Raw genomic sequence first — 21,639 nt, forward strand, 5'->3', positions numbered from 1 at the left:
CACCAGCCAGTGTGATGAGATGAGATGGGCATACCTCTGTATGGAGGAAGCCAAGAAATATACAGTTGCTGATATTGAAAGCTTTTGTTCTGTCCAGGCTCAATATAATTTATATTGGCATTCCGAAGTAGTAATGGCCAGAGCATGTAGACCGCACTGCCCTGTTACGCAGGCGTCCATGATCACTGCCTCAGAGATCTCAGAGATGACTAGTAATGTGCAAGTCACAAATATTTCCACCAGCCTGCTGACACGACTTTGGCAACAAAGATGCAGCACAGAGGCTCAACACTGAAAAACCCTCATATTCAGTGGGCAGTGGTGGCTTAGCAGGTAGGAAAGTGGACTCATAATGGTTATAAAGTGGACTCATAATTGCATGGTTGCTGGTTTAAACCCCAAATTGCCCTCTGCGTTTAACCAATCACCCTTGGTGAGCAGTGGACAGCCATGACAGGCGCCCGGGTAGCAGTGTGTGGGGATGGTACTTTGCTCAATGGCACCTCAGTCAGGATTTGAACCGGCAACCTTCTGATTACGGAGCCACTTCCTTAACCGCTTGGCCACCACTGCCACTGAGGTCCCCTTGATCAAGGCGCTCCTCGGGCGCCTTTAATGGCTGCCCATTGCTCACCAAAGATGATTAGTTAAATGCAGCAAACACACTTTATTCTGTGCACTGTGCAGTGTTTCACATCATTTTCATTTTCATAATCAAATCTACCATTTGAGGCCTTCAGTTTCACAAGCCTGAGGTAGGTTTTGATCTGAATTCCTGAACAAATAGATACAATAGCAGTATTCGTATCTTGGACATTGTAGCATGAAAAGACCCTGAATTTATCTTGAGTCCAAGAAATTCTATTGTGTAAAAGGGCATTATGCTGGTGTGATTTATGCTGAAACCAATATTAAGCGGTGGCTCATCAGCATCCCCATGTGGGATCAGATGCCAGAACTCTGACACCTGAGTGTCTGACGGGGTCAGAGCAGTTTTTTCCTGAATACATGTGGCCTGAGGCTGAGCCCGAGTGGGATCAAATAAAGGAATCTGAGCTATTTCCTGTGTGCAGGATAGATTCCTAAATGGAAAACACATGTCCTGTTGGTCAATTGTAGTGAGCCATTCCCCAGGACCAATAAAGACTATGATTGAGCATTCTGAATATGAACTGTTCTTGAGGTGACGCAAGTCCAGAATGAAGCAGACCCCCTGTTCTTCTCCTGGAACATACCTTATCACTGCCTTGCTCAGGAGAGCTGACTCCATGGCTTCAACCAATGGAGCAATTTCAGCCACAGCGATCTCTCACCCACTATAGCAAGGCCCATAGTGCTGCCACAGCTTTGAACGGTGCCTCCTGAAGTGCACAGATTAAAATCTGAATTCATGTAGATTGCTTCCTAGATAGCTGGATTGGGGTTGCCGGAAAGTTTGCCCTGGGAGGTGGATCAGTCTAGTCCCAGTCTGGCCATAGATCATTTACAGACCTCAATCAGACTGAACTTCCCAAAGTAATAGGTCTCACTGCCTGAGCACTTGGAGGTCTTCAAGGCTGTACATCTCTTGTGATCCTTGTCCTACGGATCACCACAGAGGTCTTGGTGTTATTCTCTATCTCCTTGACATCAGTCATCTCCATGTCCATGAACATTGAGTCACCGAACAGCAGATTGAGGTACACTTCGTCCATTGTGTCTACCCAACCATTGGAAGCGTGGATGGAGTGAGTTTTTTTAAGGGCTCTCTGCTGAAAGCTTGGGGGCTACCATACACTTATGTCCAATAGCTGCTGTGTATCCTTCTCTCCAAAATCTATCACTGATCTTGCTTTAAGACACAAGTAATTGGGATTTGAATTGTGACTTTGGGTTCTTCTCGCTTACAGGCAAGTGTATTACACACTAGGCTACTACCACATCTCATATATGGGAGGCGGGGCTTCCTGTGTTCAGCTGTGATTGGTCTGTTTGGAATGGACACTGTGTCACTGGTGCTTCTGCGGTCGGCCACACAGATGGTGCATCCCGTAGTGATATACCAAACAAATGATCAAAAGAGGACTGACCCAAAGTGTTTGATGACTTTTTCTTGGCAGTGGGGAACAAAAAAAAGATGTTAGAGATCTGGGTACCCAGCGTTCAGGATGTGGCACTTATATTCCTCAACATGGGGGTTCAATTTCTCAGCATGTTTCCTCAAGGACCTCCATTCACTGAAAAGGACGTTGTGTGAGTTTCTTATGCAGCACAATCCATCTGAACAGCCTAAAATGTTATTTAGATCAGAATGTATTGATTTCTTGCTATTCATGTGGATGTTACATTGCAAAAACAAGTCAGATTCAAGAACACACCACCTCAGATTATTCCTGATTGGTGTATAATCAGTGTTATCATCTGAGAATCAATGGCAGCAAAGGAATGAGAATTTGAATAAAGAGTAGTTGTTTAATATTTAAAGTAATGGAAAATGTCATAAAAAAAAATGCTCCAGATTAACCTAGCCCCACAAAAAGACAATGATAACCATAGTAGTAGGGCTGCACGATTTGGGGAAAAAGACATGTTGCGATTATTGAGATCAATATTGCGATATGCGATTGCGATATGATAAAGGACACTTGCTTGTATATCAATGAAAAGTTGCGTACTAATAGTGAAATGTTTAATTTCAATGTGAAACATACAAACTACTTATAACAACCTGAAATGACCAGTGCTCAAAACAACTGTTTTGATTATATTTGGCCATTTAACCAAAATGTTGTTTAGAGGCTGACTTGAACACAGGGATGCATAGCTTTGCTAGCTTAGCTAAGGTTAAGATTTGTAAACTGAGGTGAATTTCTTTAGGGAACCTTCAAAGTTTAAGAAAAGTTAACGAAACAGCTAAGAACAGTCTAAATAGTTAATGCCTACGTTTAGCCAAAACGTTGTTTGGAGTCTGACTTGAACACAGGAATGCATAGCTTCGCTATCTTAGCCTAGCTTAGCTAAGGTTAAGACTTATAAAACGGGATTTTATAATGGCCAAATATATTCAAAACAATTGTCCAGCCTTGCCTATGAAATGTAATCCCCCGGGATCTGGTTCTGAGCGTACAGTGGTTTGTACAGCCCCAAGCAGCACAAGAGTGAGGCATTTTTATGCATTTCTTTCCATAGACATGTAGCATATCAGCAGAGCCTATCGCAATATGGCGCGTGACGTTGACGTACGATGCATCGCGTCATGCGGCGTCTAACCATATGTCTCCGAATCGAAAGTCATGTGACCAAACACGTGACATCCGACTGAAGTGAGACTTCAGTCAGCTCGCAAACTTTGAGGGAACTAGAGAATGGATCGGATATGTTGCCGATCCAATCCATGTACTAATCATTTAAATCGCAGCTTTTTGCGTTCATGTAATCGCACAGACTGACATCGCGATTACGATTGCGATTAGATTAATCGTGCAGCATTACATAGTAGCATAAAGGGAAATATTTTAGCACTGAGCACTGACAAGATTTGTTTTTTTCCCAGACGCCATTTGAATGTGTCTCCCAGTGCTGTCAGCAACCACAACTCTTTCACTGAGCATAACTTTCAGAGCGTTCTTGAGGTAGGTTGGTTTGCTTCCAAGATGGTTCCACTGTGGTTTCACTAAACTGATTTAAGATTTTTTACACAGTAGAGATTTCAATTTGAAAATCACATACATGTTCTTGGATAATAATAGCTTTGATAATATCTTACCATATTTGCAAATAGTATAAGTTGATTATAAATGTATTATAAATGTTTAAATGTCTCTAGAATGCTGACCCCCTACAAAATTACCTCACCATTTTCATACTCATATTTTCGCTTTTCCCTTCTGAACATTTTTTTGTTTCCTTCTTCCAGTTTATTTAAAAAGTTAATTGCGGCTCCATAGCTATCCTTGTATAAAGCCTGATCATGACCTTAAAGGTGGGGTGACTGGGGGTGTGTGGGTGGGGCCAAATTCCAGATCGGGCCAGCTGAGCTGTCGCTCTATGAACAGCGTAGCACAATGACCAAATCACTCTTTATACCTATCACCATATCTAGCCACTGGAGGGACCGTAGATAGGATAGGGGAACTTGTATTAAGGTTTAAACAATCTCACAAAGTGAAATTTTCATGTCATGGGGCCATTTAAGAACATTAGCATGAAGAATATGTGTAGTGCTACTCTTAATTTTGGCCATAAGATATGAATTTTTTTTTTTTACTTTTTGCGACTGACACATTTTAGGTGTGAGAGTAATTGCATGTGATGTTCTCAGTCTGCCCTTCTGCCTGTTTTGCAGTACATGGCAGTGTGTGCCGGCCTGTGTCCACAGGCATATTCGGATCAGGAGTTGGTATTACTGTTTACACTGTTTTGCCGTCTCAGCCTGGATGTGCATTTGTTGATGATACAGACAGCCTGTGCCTCCAACCTAATGAACAACCTTATTAACAACATAAAAGACTGGAGCAAACAGGTACCACACACAAATGCATTCATGCTGCAGCATACATGCCCACAGCTTTACAGCAGAGGTTGTCTGATGACCTGCTACAGACATCATCTCAAACATGGATGGTTTTAAATCCAATGAATGAAAAATGAAAACCAAATTCTACATATCCAATAGGGCTGCACGATTTGGGGAAAAAGACATATTGCAATTATTGAGATCAATATTGCGATATGCGATTTGCGATATGATAAAGGGCACTTGCTTGTATATCAATGAAAAGTTGCATGCAAATTACTAATAGTGAAATGTTTCATTTCAAAGTGAAACATATAAACTACTTATAACAACTTGAAATGCTTTCAGTGCTTTCAAAATACAATATTCTACAAAATTAAATAATCACAAAAAACTCTTTACATTACTGTCGAACGACAAACCCTGGTAAGGCTAAATAACTGTTTTGATTATTGGCCATTATAAAATCCCGTATTATAGTTCTTACGTTTAACCAAAACGTTGTTTGGAGGCTGACTTGACCACAGGGATGCATAGCTTTGCTAGCTTAGCTAAGGTTAAGATTTGTAAACTGAGGTGAATTTCTTTAGGAAACCTTCAAAGTTTGAGAAAAGTTAACTAAACAGCTAAGAACAGTCTAAATAGTTAATGCCTATGTTTAACCAAAACGTTGTTTGGAGGCTGACTTGAACACAGAAATGCATAGCTTCGCTATCTTAGCCTAGCTTAGCTAAAGTTAAGACTTATAAAACGGGATTTTATAATGGCCAAATATATTCAAAACAATTGTCCAGCCTTACCTATGAAATGTAATCCCCCAGGATCTGGTTTGGAGAGTACAGTGGTTTGTATAGCCCCAAGAAGCGAGGCATTTTTATGCACTTCTCTGCATAGACATGTATATGCTTCACGCCACAGCAGAGCCTATCGCAATATGGCGGCGACGTTGACGTACGATGCAGCTCGTCATGCGACGTCTACCCAGTCATGAATCTGAGGTCTCCATTGAACGAAATCGAAAGTCATGTGACCAAACACGTCACATCCGACTGAAATGAGACTTCAGTCAGCTCACAAACTCTGAGAGAATGGATCGGATATTTTGCCGATCCAATCCATGTACTAATCATTTAAATCGCATCTTTTTGCGTTCATGTCATTGCACAGACTGACATCACGATTACGATTGCGATTAGATTAATCTGATTATTAACTCTGCAGTTGTGGTCAAAAGTTCTCAGAATTACACAAATACTGTTTTTCACAAAGTTTTTTTGTTTTTTTATCATTTGTTTCTGTGCCTTAAGTATAATTGCAAGCATTTTATAAGTTTCAAATATTTTAGAGAGAAGGATACACAGTGGCTACGAGACATAAGTGTATGATAGGTCTGTAAAAGATCTGTGGCCAGACTGGGACTAGACTGATCCACTTCCCAGGGCAAACTTGGTGTCAAGAGGGACTTCATATATCACATAGAGTTACTTGAGGGAAAGGAACAGCAGCTGGATTCCGGCAACCCCAATCCCCAAAGTGAAGTGATTGTCACATGTGATACACAGCAGCTATCTAGGAAGCAATCTTTGTGAATTCAGAAGCGTCAATATTTGCAGTGTTTACAGTGTTGACCATTTTCCCCCCAAGACCTTTGCAATGCATGCAACCTATTCCTTCATAATCAGTGCTTGGAGTTTGTCAAAATATTTGGGTTTTGTTTGTCCACCCACCTCTTGAGGATTGACCACAAGTTCTCATTTGGATTAAGGTCTGGGGAGTTTCTTGTCCATGGACCCAATATTTCAATGTTTTGTTCCCCCAGCCAGTTAGTTATCACTTTGGCCTTATGGCACAGTGCTCCATCATGCTGGAAAAAGCATTATTTTTCACCAAACTGTTCTTGGATGGTTGGGAGAAGTTGCTGTCGGAGGATTTTTGGTTTCTTTGGTTTCATTCTTTATATATGGCCATGTCCTTTGGGAAAGTTGTGAGTGAACCTACTCCCTTGGATGAGAAGCAGCCTCACACATGAGTGGTCTCACGATGCTTTACTGTTGGTACAAGGACTGATGGTAGTACTCCCCTTTTATTCTCCAGACAATCATTTGTGCAGATGCTCCAAACAATCGGAAAGGAGCTTCATCAGGAAATGACTTTACCTCAGCAGTCTAATCCATGTACTGTTTGCAGAATATCAGTCTGTCCTTCATGTTTTTCTTAGAGAGAAGTGGCTTCTAGATATTAGGCCATCCTCCAAAAGTCTTTGCCTCACTGTGCATGCAGATGAATTCACTCCTGCCTGATGCCATTCCTGAGCAAGCTCTGCACTGGTGGCACCCTGATCCTGCAGCTTTAGGAGACGTCCTGGACTTTCTTGGCCACCGTGAAGCCTCATTCACAACACTTGAAATTCTCTCCATGACGTTTTTGAGGATCCGATAAATGGTTGATTTAGATGCAATTTGGTACCAGCAATGTCCTTGCCTGTGAAGCCCTTTTTATGCAACACAGTGATGACTTAATGTGTTTTCTTGCAGGTAACCATGGTTAACAGAGGAAGAACAATATTTTCAAGCATCACCCTCATTTTAAAGCATCCAATCTGCTTTCCTAACTCAGTCAGCATGACAGAATGATCTCTAGTCTTGTGCTTGTCAACACTCACAGATGTCAACAAGCAGATCCTTTTGTGGCAGGACTGAAATACCTTAATAAAAATACCTTAATAAAAACAGAAGCAGCAAACTTTGTGAGAACCAGTATTTGTGTTATTCTCCAAATTTTGCCGATGACTGTAGACAAGGGTATCTGCTGAATGCTGTAAATGTGAATGTATCTTTGTCTGATGTTTATTAATTGTGTATGGTAATGATATATTTCTGTGCCTAATCCCAATCTGTTGTATGATTTTTTTTAAACTCCAGATGCCACAGCTGTGCCTTTCTTTGACTAAACTCACTGATGATCATCATAACCTGCGGCATCTAGTTCAGCTGCTTCCTCTTGGGAATCGTGGGAAGTGAGTCAGAGACTTTTACACTTACTTAACACACTTCCTGACTAGGGCTAATATAATAATAATAATAATATCTTTACTTAAAGTCCTTGCCATTTTGCATGAAGATGCATTTTTTTCAGTAAGGTTGTGAGATATTTGAAAATGTGTTAAATTGTGTTTGTTCAGGAAGAACACATTTCAAGAACACAAGGAAATGAACGAGAATCGTATCGAACCAATTAATAAAAATGATTCATTAGATGCATTGTAAAAATAATTGCTTAAAATGTTTTAAAAAATGTTGTTGGGAGAGCCCTTATTCTTATACTGATGTAAACTGACAATGAACAATTAACTAAGCAAAGTACCATCCCCACACTGCTCCCTAGATGCCTGTCAAGGCTTCCCACTGCTCACTAAGGTTGATGGGTTGAATGCAGAGGACACATTTTGCTGTGTGCACAGGGTGCTTCACTTACACTTCACTTTCAAAAGCAAGTTGTCTTTTGTCCTTTTTTTTGTGTAGACAGCTGCGAAGTCACTTGAGCATGTCTGTCATCTCAAAGCTGTTAGACCAGAAGTTAAGCTATCAACCATCTGGCGTTGAGTTTCAGGTATGGGGAATGTCTGTGTTTGTTTTGATGTGTTTTGATTTCTTCAAGGCCAAATGTCTTGCACTTTTTACTACCTGCAGCTTCACCACCTCCATCCATACATCAAACACATGCAGCCTGCCTCACTGAAAAAACTGCTGGCCACCAGGAAGTCAGAGCAGCCAGAGGACACAGATGCAGAGGACCAAGAGGTAAGGAAGTTGTTCAGGCACTTTTCAGTGCAAAACAGATCAGAGGTGTTCAGTAGATTGAATGTTAATAAAGTTTTCCATTAATTATTTCTACTGATTTATTTCATTGTTTAAAATCCTCTCAGGCTTACTACCTCTGCTACAGCCTCATGGCTCTGGTGAATGAAGCATCTAATTTTGAAGTTTTACCCAAAGGTCAAATGGTAATTTTCTTTTTGTCATGTTTGTTTGTCTTAATTATTGACAAGAAATTATCACCATTCAAAAAAAATATTAATAATTACTTATAAAAAAGTATTATATTAAATATATGGAGTAAGAACTATTCCTAAAAAAAAAAAAAATTATGATTGACTGATCCATACTTTTAATACATTTCTTGAATGTTTAACAATATGGATAGAAAAATACAAAGCAGATCAAATGATCACATTCTTTGACAGTACTTTAGGTAGTAGGGAATAATAATTATTATAAAATTACATTTCAGAAAAACTGTCTAGAGATCTGCTGCGCAAACATAGTGACAAAGTTCCACCAAACTGAAACGGGTCTGTCGCTTCACATTTCATAAACAAAATTATATATACAGTGTGTACAAAAAGTATTCTGACCCCCTTTTTCACTGTTTGTTATATTGCAGCCATTTGCTATAAAAAAGTTATACATATAGCACCCCATATTGACTGAATTGTTGACATTTTTGCTGATTTTTTTTAACAAAGAAAAACTGAAATATCACGTGGTTCATGCTTGCAGACCCTTTCCAGTTCTGGCAGGTTGGATGGTAATGTTGGTGGACAGACATTTTTACGTCTCCCCAGAGATGCTCAATTGGCTTTAAGTTAGGGCTCTGGCTGGGCCATTCAAGAACAGTCTTGGAGTTGTTGTGAAGCCACTCCTTTGTTATATAGTGTGCTTAGGGTCATTGTCTTGTTGGAAGGTAAACCTTCGGCCCTGTCTCGAGGTCCTGAACACTCTGGAGATGGTTTTTGTCCAGGATATATCCCTGTACATGGTCGCATTCATGTCTCCCTCGATTGCAATTAGTTGTTCCATCCATGCAGCTGCAAAACACCCCCACAGCATGATACTGTCAACACCATGCTTCATTTTTGGGACTGTATTGGACAGGTGATGAACAGTGCTTGGTTTTCTCCACACATACCACTTTCATTGAGGAGAGGATTCCATCAGGCTATTCTGCCATAAATCCCCAACTGGTAGAGGGCTGTAGTGATTGTTGACTTTCTGCAACTTTCTCCCATCTCCTGACAGCATCTCTGGAGCTCAGCCACAGTGGTCTTTGGGTTCTTCTTTACCTCAGTTTGGCTGGACGGCCAGCTCTAGGAAGGATTCTGGTAATCTCAAATATCTTCCATCTAAGGATTTTGGAGGCCACTGTTCTCTTAGAAACCTTAAGTGCTGCAGAATCTGTTAACTTTTGTTACCACAGCTCTGTCTCTTAGCTTTTCAGCCAGTTCCTTTGACCTCATGATTTTCATTTGCTTTTACATGCATTGTGAGCTGTTCGGTCTTATATAGACAGGTGTGTGGCTTTCCTAATCAAGTCCAATCAGTATAATCAAACACAGCTGGACTCAAATGAAGGTGTGGAACCATCTCAAGGATGATCAGAAGAAATGGACAGAACCTGAGTTAAATATATGAGTGTCACATCAAAGGGTCAGAATACTTAGGGCCATGTGATATTTAAAATTTTCTTTGTTAATAAATCTGCAACAATTCTGTGTTTTTCTGTCAACATGGGGTGCTGTGTATACATTAATGAGAAGTATGATTTTAGCAAATACCCGCAATATAACAAAGAGTGAAAAATTTAAGGGGATCTGAATACTTTCCGTACCAACTGTATGTATATATATGCACACACACGCGATTTCAACTGCAAGCGGCAGCTGATCAGTGGTGTTTAGCCCCCTGTGTTGTTCAGGGCAAGAAACAAGCATTGGTTACCACTACTGCAGTGCCCCCCCTTCCTCACTGAAGTAAAGTATTGATGTGATTCTTAGCTTGAGTGGACTATAGTGATCGTATAGTTGCCCAGCCCTACATGATGTACATTTAGCTCTCACTGTGGTCCTGGAAAGTCAAAAGTTGTACAGACTGTTAAGACGCAGAAAGCATCAAATATAGATTAATGTTTGGGCATCTAGAGGTATGTAGAGATTAATTAAATATAAATAAAGATTTGTCCCAATTTTCCAAAATCCAAACACAGAATCTAATTTTAAATTCATATTTTGAACAGTTCCTAACTGTGTTTTTAAATGCTAAATAAAGTAAAGTAAAGTAAATGCATCTTTTACTGGCTTTTATTAGAATAGACTATAGGATTCATTGATGAAAGGACACATCTTTGCTATGTCATTTTACATGAGATAACATGAACAAATGGTTCATTAAATGTAATCTGTTCACTATATGATCAGTATAAAGATACATTGTTTAAATATTCACGAAATGTTTAAACAATAAAAAAGAACGGAAAAAGAATGAAAAACAAGACACAATTTGGGCTTGTCCTTAAGAGCAGAATGGCTAAAAGGACCTCAGAGCTGAGTCCTTTACCCTGGGCCACTGAAGGTGTATGGTGTGATCTGACCTTTAGTTTTGTGCAGAATTTTGGCTGGTCATCAATTCACTTTTATCAACAGAAACTCGAAAATAAAAATGACAGTTCTATCCCTCTTCAGGATCAGTTGAAGATGCTTTTGTCCACCGTGGAGATGTATGTGAAGAGTAATATTAGGGAGAGTATGAATTACCTGTACAGGAGTAAGGTAAGTTAAAGTGATTGCTTTTGTCATTGTGATACATAGCAAGCACAGCACATGGTGCACCCAATGAAATGTATTTGCATCTGCATTTAACCAATCATCCTTAGTGAGCAGTGGGCAGCCATGAAAGGCACTCAGGGAGCAATGTGTTTGAGGTTGGAATGTGGAATACGAGTATATAAAAATAAAAAGAATACTGTACTATACATCATCATTCAGATATCTTGCATGCATTAGCTGTGGCTTTAACGTGTGCCCTAATTTTTCATTTATGGCATTTTGTAGACACATTTATCCAACTTACAATCAGTGGTTACAGTGACAGTCACTCTTTTTTTAAACAACAGAAAATGGTCCATAAAGGGAAAGTGAAAACAAGTTTTCAGACATTTTACTAAATGTATAAAAAATGAAACATTTTAACACAATAGGTACATAAGTATTCACACACATGTTTTAATATTTTGTAGAAGTTGCAATCACAGCCTCAAACCTTCATGGGTTTACCTCTATGAGTTTGGTAATCCATTTTTGGGGGATTTTCTCCAGCTCACTCAGGCTGGATGGGCAGTGCCAGTAGACAACCATTTTTAGGTCTTTTCAGATTTATTTGAAGTCCAGGCTCCTGCTGGGCCACTCAAGGACATTCACTCTGGGTCTTTGTCGTGTTGTAAGATGAATTGCCACTATTGTCCACTCACATCCAGAGTTACAGACCTATTTATTTACAGAAGTTGTGTTCTTAGTTGTGGTGCAGTTTGCTGAATACACTTTAAACCGACACAATGACCAAAGATGCAGAAGATTGACCAAAGATGCAGAAAAGTTAGAAGTTAAAACTATGTTAAAAAGTGGGTCATGGAGTCGGAATGTCTTGTTGGGTAAACTGCAAAACCAAGGATTTTTACGAAACATCAGGCATCTAGGAATGCAGTTGCCAAGGCAAGTTATATCATATTGCACAAAATTGATAGAAACAGTAGACCAGGTTTGTTAAACAGTGCTTGGTGGTCTCAACTTTGAGAAATCATTTAGACCAAGTGTGTACCATTCCCAATAATGTTCAGTCAACTGAATTTACAATAGGTAGAGTCTAATCAAATTTTAAAAGCAGCTCAATTGTGAAATTGATTTCACAATAAATTTTTATTTGTGAAAGAAAAGTGACAGTCATTGTGAAACACTGCAGCACAGCACACGGTGCACACAATCAAACGTGTCCTCTGCAGTTAACCCATCATCGTGGTGAGCAGTGGGCAGTCATGAAAGCTGCAACATACAAGTGTACACAACAAATACAATATATAACAAGTCATTCTGTGCATAAAATAAGCATGACATACTTGTGCTTTTGTCTGTGCAGGTAATTGAATTCATTGCCAGGATATGCATTAAATGGCAGGTTCTTCTCCAGAGAATGGGCCCATCACAGGTCTGTTCATTTTGCTCTGCCTACAGGTGAATTGCCAGTAGATTTAGTAAACTTTAGTAATTAATGTGTTTCATTCATTATTTATTCATTTTTTCCCTGATCAGGGAAAAATTATGACTTCCTGGGAGCCCATGGCTGAGGACATAGCAACCACGCACCAGAATGCACTGTGGTGCCAAAGGGATGAGCAAGTTTCTGAGCTAGAGAATGATGATGAGGAGAGTCATGTCATGTCATGTCATGGAGAAGAACACCAAACAGACGGAGCTGACACCATTGCTGTAGAGCAGTCAGTTGAGAAAGCTCAGGCTGAAGGGGAAATAAACAACATAGAAGAAGCAGAAATACGTGAGTGTGGAAAAGAACAATTGAAAATTTGTGAATCTGAGGATAAAGGTGGGCTTTGTGAATTTGCAGGAGAATTTTCAGTTTGGGAACCTAAAATTGAAGACGATGAGGCTGAACAGGAACTTCAAATGGATGAGACAGAAATAAAAGAGGCCATGTCTGATGCAGAGGATTCAGAAATGGAAATATCTGAGGCATCATAATGCTGAATCTGAAGAGTCTGAGCTTGAATATATTGAGGATGATACACAGATTTCAGACCTGAAGAATGATGAGAATAAGAAGAATATGGAAGATTAGCTGAATCAGATTAATCTACTATGCATCTACCATTTTTTTTGTTTCCACCTGGTTTTGATGTTTTTACTCAGGGAAGCTTCACTATTTTATCTCTGTTTGTAAGAATCTTTGTTTTATATAGAAAACCTCAGGACCTGCCAGTGAAAGATGTAAACTTTGCACATACATAAGCCACTTTTATATGTAGAATACATTTTTATACAGCTCACATAATATAAATTAATCCGATTTCAATTGCTATTTTGAAAGGGCTACATTTGTTTGTTTAAATATCTTATTAACAGACAAGCATACATTTAATAGCAAAGCAAGACCTGCAGCTGTTTATTTAGATGGAGACATACATTGTGCATCTGTAAACAGCACCATTTTGTGCCTTAGACACCAGAGGGCGCTGTAAGCGAGTGACGGTGATATCGTAAATTCAAAATCATATTTACCCAGGGTATTAAATTACTGTAATGTTACTGTTTTTTTCTGTTCAATCTTAGGTGTTTTCAGTTATCATATATATTGCATATGTGTTGCATTTTGATTAGTTGATTTATTCAGCTCAGGTCTGGGTTGCAGCACTTTCCGAAAATGCAATTTATTACATATTTGGGTCATTTTTGTAAGAAATTTGAAGATCACTTCATTTTTTTTTGCTTATGTATTAGAGGTGCAGATTCTGATCCTGTAACTGTTCCTGCAGACAAGTTTGTGCATGTTGTATAATATTTGTTAGTATTTTAATGATTATTTGTTTTTATTTTATGTAAGTAATTAAATAAACTTGAATAATTAAGTTTTGATTAATGTGTGCTTTTCTTTTTGCACGTTTGTTCCACACATTCCACTGCAGCAATATAGATACTGATTTTTGACCGGAAGGTGGTGGCAAGATCTTGGACAGAGATGACTGCAGGATTTTTCATGAACCAGGATTTCTCAATTCTGTTTAATATATAATTAAAACTAATGAGGGCAGCACTACCTTACAGATACATATGAGGACAGAGAATGTTTTTTATCTGTGCTTTGTGGATGAGTTTCTGGATATTTAAAGTATTATTTAAAGTAAAATTGTGTGGCCTTGTGTAGATAATAATGATATGCACTCAGCTGGTTTGCCACATGTACACTGTTTAAAATATTTAGGGTTATTAAAAAATGTCAATTTCTGGATTTGAAAAAATAGTTTGGTGCATTAAAAAGACAAAAAATGGATCAAAGTCCAGACATTGTTCTAAATGACTTTGGAAATGGCTGTCAATAATTAGTCTTGAGTTTGAATGGAATGCTGTGCTCTTCACACTAATAGAGTGTCTGGTGCAGGGCTCAGCAACCTGTGGCTCTGGAGCTGCACGTGGCTCTTTAATCCATACACTTCCTTTGGTTTTGGAAAATAAATAACAATTTAAGTGTATTTTATTTATTTTTTTTATCCGTTTTCTTTGAACGTAGTTCAAAATTTGAACATTATTGTAAAAAATACCTATATGCTGGCCACCCCGTCTGGTCACCCCCACCAGATCTGTTAATCAGTTTGTTCAATTAGAGTTGCATTTCAAGCTAAACAGTTGTTTTGAATATTTAGTATTTTTATTTATAATATTTAGTATTTGCATATGACTAAGTTGAAAAGTTGTGTAGAGTTAGTATAACATTTAACTAGTATATTTTAAAGAATTTGTGGCTCTTGGTGGCTCTTTAATTTGTGGCTCTTCTTTTTTGTGGAAACCAGGTCCAAATGGATCTTTGTCTGATAACCTCAGTATACCCCTAAACTGTGCCTAAACCCCAAAATTCTTCCTGCTACAACATGCTGATAAAAATTACCCATGCATGTGTTTTACATATTTCTTTTTTGAGGAGATACACACGCACATCCACAGGAACATATGCCAATGTGGTGGAGTGCCCTCTTCTACTTTACAAAAAAAAAGGTGGCACCTGTTAAATATTTTATGGATTAAGATAATCCAGGACACCTTGGGTGTGCTGAAGAGTGGAAAAAACAGCTAGCACAAAGTGGATTATTTAACACACCCTTCAGACACCCTTCTCCTCTCCTCTGTAAATGCCTCCCTCTCCTACAGACTCGGCCAAAGTGTTCAGAAAGACACAAATACTGGTTTTCACAAGATTTTCTGCTTCTGTTTTTAATAAGGTAATATGCATATACTCCAGATTATTATGAAGAGTGATCAGATTAAGTGCAAATTAAGTGCCATAAGAATGAACCTAAACCCTGCCACAGTGCTGGATCATTTCAGTTAACACAGATGAGAGTCTGGAGATCATTCTGTCATGCTGATTGAGTTAGGATAGCAGACTGGAATCTTTAAAAAGGGTGATTCTTCAAATCATTGTTCTTCCTCTGTCAACCATAGTTACCTGCAAGGAAACATGCAGTTATCATTGTGTTGCATAAAAAAGGCTTCATAGGTAAGAATATTGCTGCTACTAAGATTTACCATTTATCGAATCATCAAAAACTTCAAGGCGAGAGGTTAAAGTATTCTGAAAAAGGCTTCATGGTACCCAAGAAAATCCAGCAAGCGCCAGGACCATCTCCTAAAGATGATTCTGTGGTATTGGGGTGCCACCAGTGCAGAGCTTGCTCAGGAATGGCAGCAGGCAGGTGAGGTGAAGATTTTTGAAGGATGGCCGAGTGTCAATAAGTTCTGCAAAGAAGCCATTTCTCGCCAAGAAAAACATCAAAGACAGATGGATATTCTGCAAAACATACAGGGATTGGACTGCTGAGGATCAGGGTAAAATCATTTTCTCTCATAAAGCCCCATTCCAATTGTTTAGGGCATCTGGACAAATGACTGTCTGTAAAAAAAAAGGTGAGCACTACCATCAGTTCTGTCTAGTGCCCACAGTAAAGCATCCTGAGACCATTCATGTGTGGGGCTACTTCTCATCAGAGGGAGTGGTCACACCCACATCCTAAGAACACAGCCATGAATAAAGAATTGTACCAAAACATCCTCGGCAGCAACCTCTCCCAACCAGAGCAGTTTAGTGAAGAACAATACCTTTTCCAGCATGATGAAGCATTGTGCCATAAGACCAAAGTGATATCTAAGTGGCCCAGGGAGTAAAACATTGAAATTTTAGATCCATGGCCAGGAAAATCCCCGGTCCTTCATCCAATTGATAAATTGTGGTCAATCCTCTAGAGGCAGGTGGACAAACAAAAACATACAACCCTCAACCCTACAACCTAAAAATGGGTTGCCAGTCAGGATTTGGGCCAGAAGTTGACTGACAGCATGCCAGGGTGAATTTCAATGGTCTTGAAAAATGACCTTTATCAATCAAAGCCTTTGAAACTTATAATATACTTGTAATTATACTTCAATACACCAGAGAAACAACTGACAAAAAGATCTAAAAACACTGAAGCTGAATACTTTGTGAAAACCAATATTTGTGTCATTCTCAGAACTTTTGGCCACAACTGTACATCACAACCTTTTTCTGTCACACCAATGGTTAAACAAAATGCAGTAGAAGGGGTCGAATTCAGGATTCACCTCCTTATCCTTCCACACAGGCCGACACACACACTCAAATTATTTATTTATTTATTTATTTTAAACCTTTTTTGTTTTCACACTACACAACAGTTGCCACAGCACCACTTTGGTTGCTACAGCTGCACAGACACAGGAGATTGGAGCTAAAAGCACAAGTGTATCATGGGAATTCACTGATCTATGCAAGGCAGTGAAAGATGCAGCACAATTGGAAGCAATGCACCAAGGGAAACTAGGACAAATGTAAGATTAAGAGATGTTAAGGACAGATTAAAAATGTAAACAATCAAAAATGCACAATGGTGGCTTTCTAAGATACAATTCAAAGATTCATATTCTGACATATAGTCCCCTCAGCATCAACAAGTTACAGAAACCCATGCTGACCAAAGCACTGGATGTATGTGTTTAAATGCTTGAACTCTATGGTTTGTACAGTGGAACAAACCTTTTGACAAAAAAGAGAATCTATGTAATCCTGGTCCACACAACTTGTTCTATTTTCCATGGAATAAAAAACATGAAATGGATTTGAATAGAAAAAAATACAAATAGAATAACAGTCATTTACAAAATGTTAAGTAATGACGTAGTGAAATTTACATTTACATTTACATTTACAGCATTTATCAGACGCCCTTATCCAGAGCGACTTACAATCAGTAGTTACAGGGACAGTCCCCCTGGAGCAATTTAGGGTTAAGTGTCTTGCTCAGGGACACAATGGTAGCAAGTGGGATTCGAACCCGGGTCTTCTGGTTCATAGGTGAGTGTGTTACCCACTAGGCTACTACCACCCTCTATTTGCTGATGCCCATTTGCTGATGCTCTAGACCAGGGGTTGTCAACCTTTATTCTAAATTCCTGATTACTGTGTAACATCTTTGTTACTGTAGTCCTCACAGAAATGACATAGATGTGCTTTTTCTCCTGACATTTAGATTGCATCTGCAGCAGGGAGGACTACAACCTGCTGACCAGTGTGGACTTGCACACCCATCAGTGTGTGTAGGGCCTCTGGCTCCTTTGCCTATCTAGAGGTAGTTGAGGTGATCCGTAATGCCTTGCACCTACCTTTGGTGGTGTTTTGCAGAGCATCTGCACTGACTGGATATCTTTTCAAATCCCCTTTGGACTTAAACATCACACCATGCACAACTGTGCTGGACAGCGGCGGTAACACACACACACACACACACACACACACACACACACACACACACACACATACACTTTAAACAGAAAATCATTTGAAAATTCAGCATTTAAACTACACAGATGTATTGTTTTACTATTCAGATACATTGTTGTCTTGCTGAAAAATGCATACATCTCTGTAACTTTATCATGCTGTCATGTTCACTCAAGAATCCTTATGCAAAATAATTTTCAATTATGTTCAATAACATACACTGTTGTCTAAACTAGACCAGACAAATTACAAGCTTTTATCATTGATGAGCTTTTACTAGACAAACTGCTTTGACAGCAGTTTTCTCTGATTGTTAATTTTCTAAAAGGCTGTCCATTAAATCAGTTGCATGTGAGGAAAATCAAACAAAAGTTTAAAGCTAGTTTGCCAACCCAGTATAATGATTTTGAATTCCAGTTTGAAAATGTTTGAACCCTCCCAAAAGGATATGCTTTGGGGCATGATTTTTTCATCCACTCATGGAAGATTGGCAAATATCTTGAATGTTTTCAATTTAATATCTTGAATAAGCACTAAGGATGTTAGTTTTTAAGCACTCAGTTTTTAAGGACCATTTGATTTGTATTGTGTCCTGATGCTTAACCCCCATAACGGAAAGAGGTTTTTTTATAAACAGAAACTGACCAAATCAGATTTAACTAGTGTTAGTATAAATGTAGAGGAATGAAATATACATTACATCAGAAGTAGTGTTGGGGACCAACCATAAAGTTTCTCACATTTTTCAGGGTTGTAGAATGTTAAATATTTTATTTAGCAGTGGTTTATAACTGTGTGAACTTAAAGTAACATGAGGCCTGAAGTCTGACCCTGTATTGGCTGTTATTATATTATCTTTATTAAATTGCTAAATTATAATATGGTTCACTTGAAAAGTTTGACATTAGTAAACGTTTAGACCTGTTGTAAGTAAAAACTGCCACATTGCAAATTTTCAAAATGGTTATAAGTTAAGAATATTCATTTATAATTTTAAAAAGTAATCAAAAGTTATCAAATTTAATTAGTTATGTTACTTTCACATAGTAAATTAAATTTGGTAACTTTTAATTGTAATGGATTACATTTCCAATTTGTTGTATTAGTAGGTGTCATATTTAGCTGTAAAGCTTTGTTTCTTGTGGTTAGAAAATACTTACTGTATTGTTGTATGGTCTTGAAAACGTATTTGGTCGCTGCACATTTCTATCATCTTTTAATAATAACAGTGTAAATGTTTTTACCACATTGAATCAGCTATTGGTATCCCATTCTTCGAGGAGGAGGGACAGGAGACTGATTCACTGTCTCACTCTATTAAATAAACGTGTTCATGCCCATACACACACACATACGCATGCACACATGCTTCTCAAGACAAAGAGATAAAAGAGAGTGATAAAAGGTTTTCAAAATAACGTCTGGCATAGCTGTGGAGCTTGAGATAGTTTCCATGGTCTTCAGTAAGTCAGTTGTTTTGGTTAATGAATGTGTTCAATGAGGATGGTATCCACATTGAACTTTGGAACACCCAAGGAATTTAATCCTAGTGTGCTGTTGAATATCTCTCTGCATGCACCAGGGTGAGCTGATGACTAATTAGTAGCCACACTTCCAGTTAACATTATTAAATCAGCTTTAGCATGTGTGAGTGAAAATGGCTGTGATGAAATGTTAGTGAATTTTGCTGTCTGGTTGAAAGGCGATGCTGTCCCAGTTTGGAATAATGTGGTGAGTGTGTGATGCATGCAATACATGATTGTGTAAATTTGTGTCTTCCTCAAACCTGTTGGGGAAACCTGTTTCCGTGGCTGTGTGCTGAACTACATACTTTGCTCCTGGAAAAGAGGGGACAGGAACAAGTGGATGTCCTGTATGTAAGGGGCAGGGGAGCAATCTTTGCCCTGGAGTCCTCAAACATCTCTGCCAGTCCAGTTCTCATGGTTAGTTCCACTGAAAAACGTAACCTCCAGTGTCCCCTGTTGTTCTTGACATGAAATTCTCTGTTAAACTTACTTAATGCCATTGCAACTTTGACAGGTATGCTGTTTTATATTGTTATTTGTGCCTGTCAGTATTTGTGCCCAGGAGTCGAGACCTATGAGACCTACGATCTGACATATGGGACGAGTCAATGGGGGTTTTGAAAACCCGGAAAAAGGCAAAAAAGGACATGTTTTACATTCAAGGCTGCCACGGTAAGATCGTGAAATGCACAGAAACAACGGCCTGACATCGCCACACAATTTGACATATTGTTTGTTTTGGTTGGTTGTATGGGCCATCCACAATTTGGGTTCAAAGTTTAAAGAGTAAGATTTTCTATTGTGCAGAGGAAGAAGTTTTCAGCTCCCTGTGACCAGCCGTAAAAGCTAGTGACAAGGGAGTCAAGGCGAGGCCAAACGCCTCACCGAGTCACACAATTTGACATATTGGATGTGTCGCTACCCCCAACAGGGGTCAGGAAAATTAGGAAAAAAGCAAAAAAGGCCTTGTCGTGCATTTGTGGCTGCCACATTAAGACATTGAAATGGACAACAAAAACATATTGCTTGCTTTGTTGGGAACAACCTAAATTTGTGACCAAACTATTAAAAGTGTGGAAAAAAAAAGGTTTCTTAGAATTTGCAATGACACCGTTCAGCGCACACCCACGACTTTCGTGTTTTAATGTCCAGATGGTTTGACATATAAAAAAGTTTTTAACGTTGTCTCGTCGATCTTGCCAAGACCGACGTTTTGACATATAGCTTGACAATGTCCGGCTTACGTATCATGTACTATTTTGGAAAACCAAAAAAAGTGTAACTTTTTCAGCACTTAATGCTAGTTTTAGCATTGGTAGCATTTGTAAAATGGGGCCCCATTTTACAAATGCTACCAATGCTAAAACTAGCATTCATTGCATTCCAATGGACAAATGGTTGAGCGTTAATAGCTTGGCCACGCTCACTCTACAAGGGGTACTGATAAAGCAGCATCGGCAACACTGTAATTCAATGGAGTCTTAAACCAGCCACTTCATTAGGATGCCTGCTCAATCAGCCACATTATTAAAACCGCCCGGTCCTTCGGCCACTTTATTAGGACCGCCTGGTCTTTCGGCCACTTTAATAGGGACGCCCGGTCCTTCTGCCTTTATATTACGAATGCCTGGTCCTTTGGCCACTTTATTTGGGATGTCCGGTCCTTTGGCCACTTTATAAGGAACGCCCGGCCCTTCGGCCACTTTATTAGGAATGCCCGGTTCTTCGGCCATTTAATTAGGAATGCCTGGTCCTTCGGCCACTTTATTAGGGACGCCCAGTCCTTCGGCCACTTTATTAGGAATGCCTTGAGCTAACAAAAAAAAATGCCTTTTTCAACATACTCCAAACGTCACCAAATTCAACATGATGCATCTTGACTACGTCATGTTAGCATTTTTGATGTTAGCATGTTAGCATGCTAACTTTTCAACATGCTCCAAACGTCACCAAATTCAACATGATGCATTTTGGCCATGCCATGTTAGTATGTTTTATATTAGCATTTTTGATGTTAGCATGCTAATATGTTAATTTTTCAACATGCTCCAAATGTCACCAAATTTTATGTGACACATATTAGCCATGCCCTGTTAGCGTTTTTGATGTTAGCATGCTAGCATAATCATGCTAACATGTTAATTTTTCAACATGCTCCAATTGTCACCAAATTTAATGTGACACATCTTGGCCACACCCTTTCAGCATTTTT

The 21,639-nt window shown here is 39.0% G+C and overlaps 1 protein-coding gene across 2 annotated transcripts in view; it reads left to right on the top strand.

Annotated features, from left to right (window-relative positions):
* The window catches only part of slf2 (SMC5/6 complex localization factor 2), a 31,820-nt gene extending 17,852 nt beyond the window's left edge, over positions 1–13,968 (top strand). The window contains exons 12-22 of one of the 2 annotated variants that reach the window (XM_028970011.1): positions 2,100–2,232; positions 3,533–3,611; positions 4,325–4,501; positions 7,417–7,511; positions 8,017–8,104; positions 8,185–8,295; positions 8,421–8,498; positions 11,013–11,099; positions 12,460–12,528; positions 12,633–12,876; positions 12,946–13,968. In XM_028970011.1, coding sequence (XP_028825844.1) covers positions 2,100–2,232; positions 3,533–3,611; positions 4,325–4,501; positions 7,417–7,511; positions 8,017–8,104; positions 8,185–8,295; positions 8,421–8,498; positions 11,013–11,099; positions 12,460–12,528; positions 12,633–12,876; positions 12,946–13,079 — 1,295 coding nt within the window. In that variant the 3' untranslated portion in view covers positions 13,080–13,968. Of the gene's footprint in view, positions 1–2,099; positions 2,233–3,532; positions 3,612–4,324; positions 4,502–7,416; positions 7,512–8,016; positions 8,105–8,184; positions 8,296–8,420; positions 8,499–11,012; positions 11,100–12,459; positions 12,529–12,632 lie in introns of both variants that reach the window. The other variant, XM_028970010.1, reaches the window with a different exon arrangement.
* Positions 13,969–21,639: the final 7,671 nt, after the last annotated feature.

Source organism: Denticeps clupeoides, chromosome 2, assembly GCF_900700375.1.
Source record: "Denticeps clupeoides chromosome 2, fDenClu1.1, whole genome shotgun sequence".
NCBI classification, from domain to species: domain Eukaryota; kingdom Metazoa; phylum Chordata; class Actinopteri; order Clupeiformes; family Denticipitidae; genus Denticeps; species Denticeps clupeoides.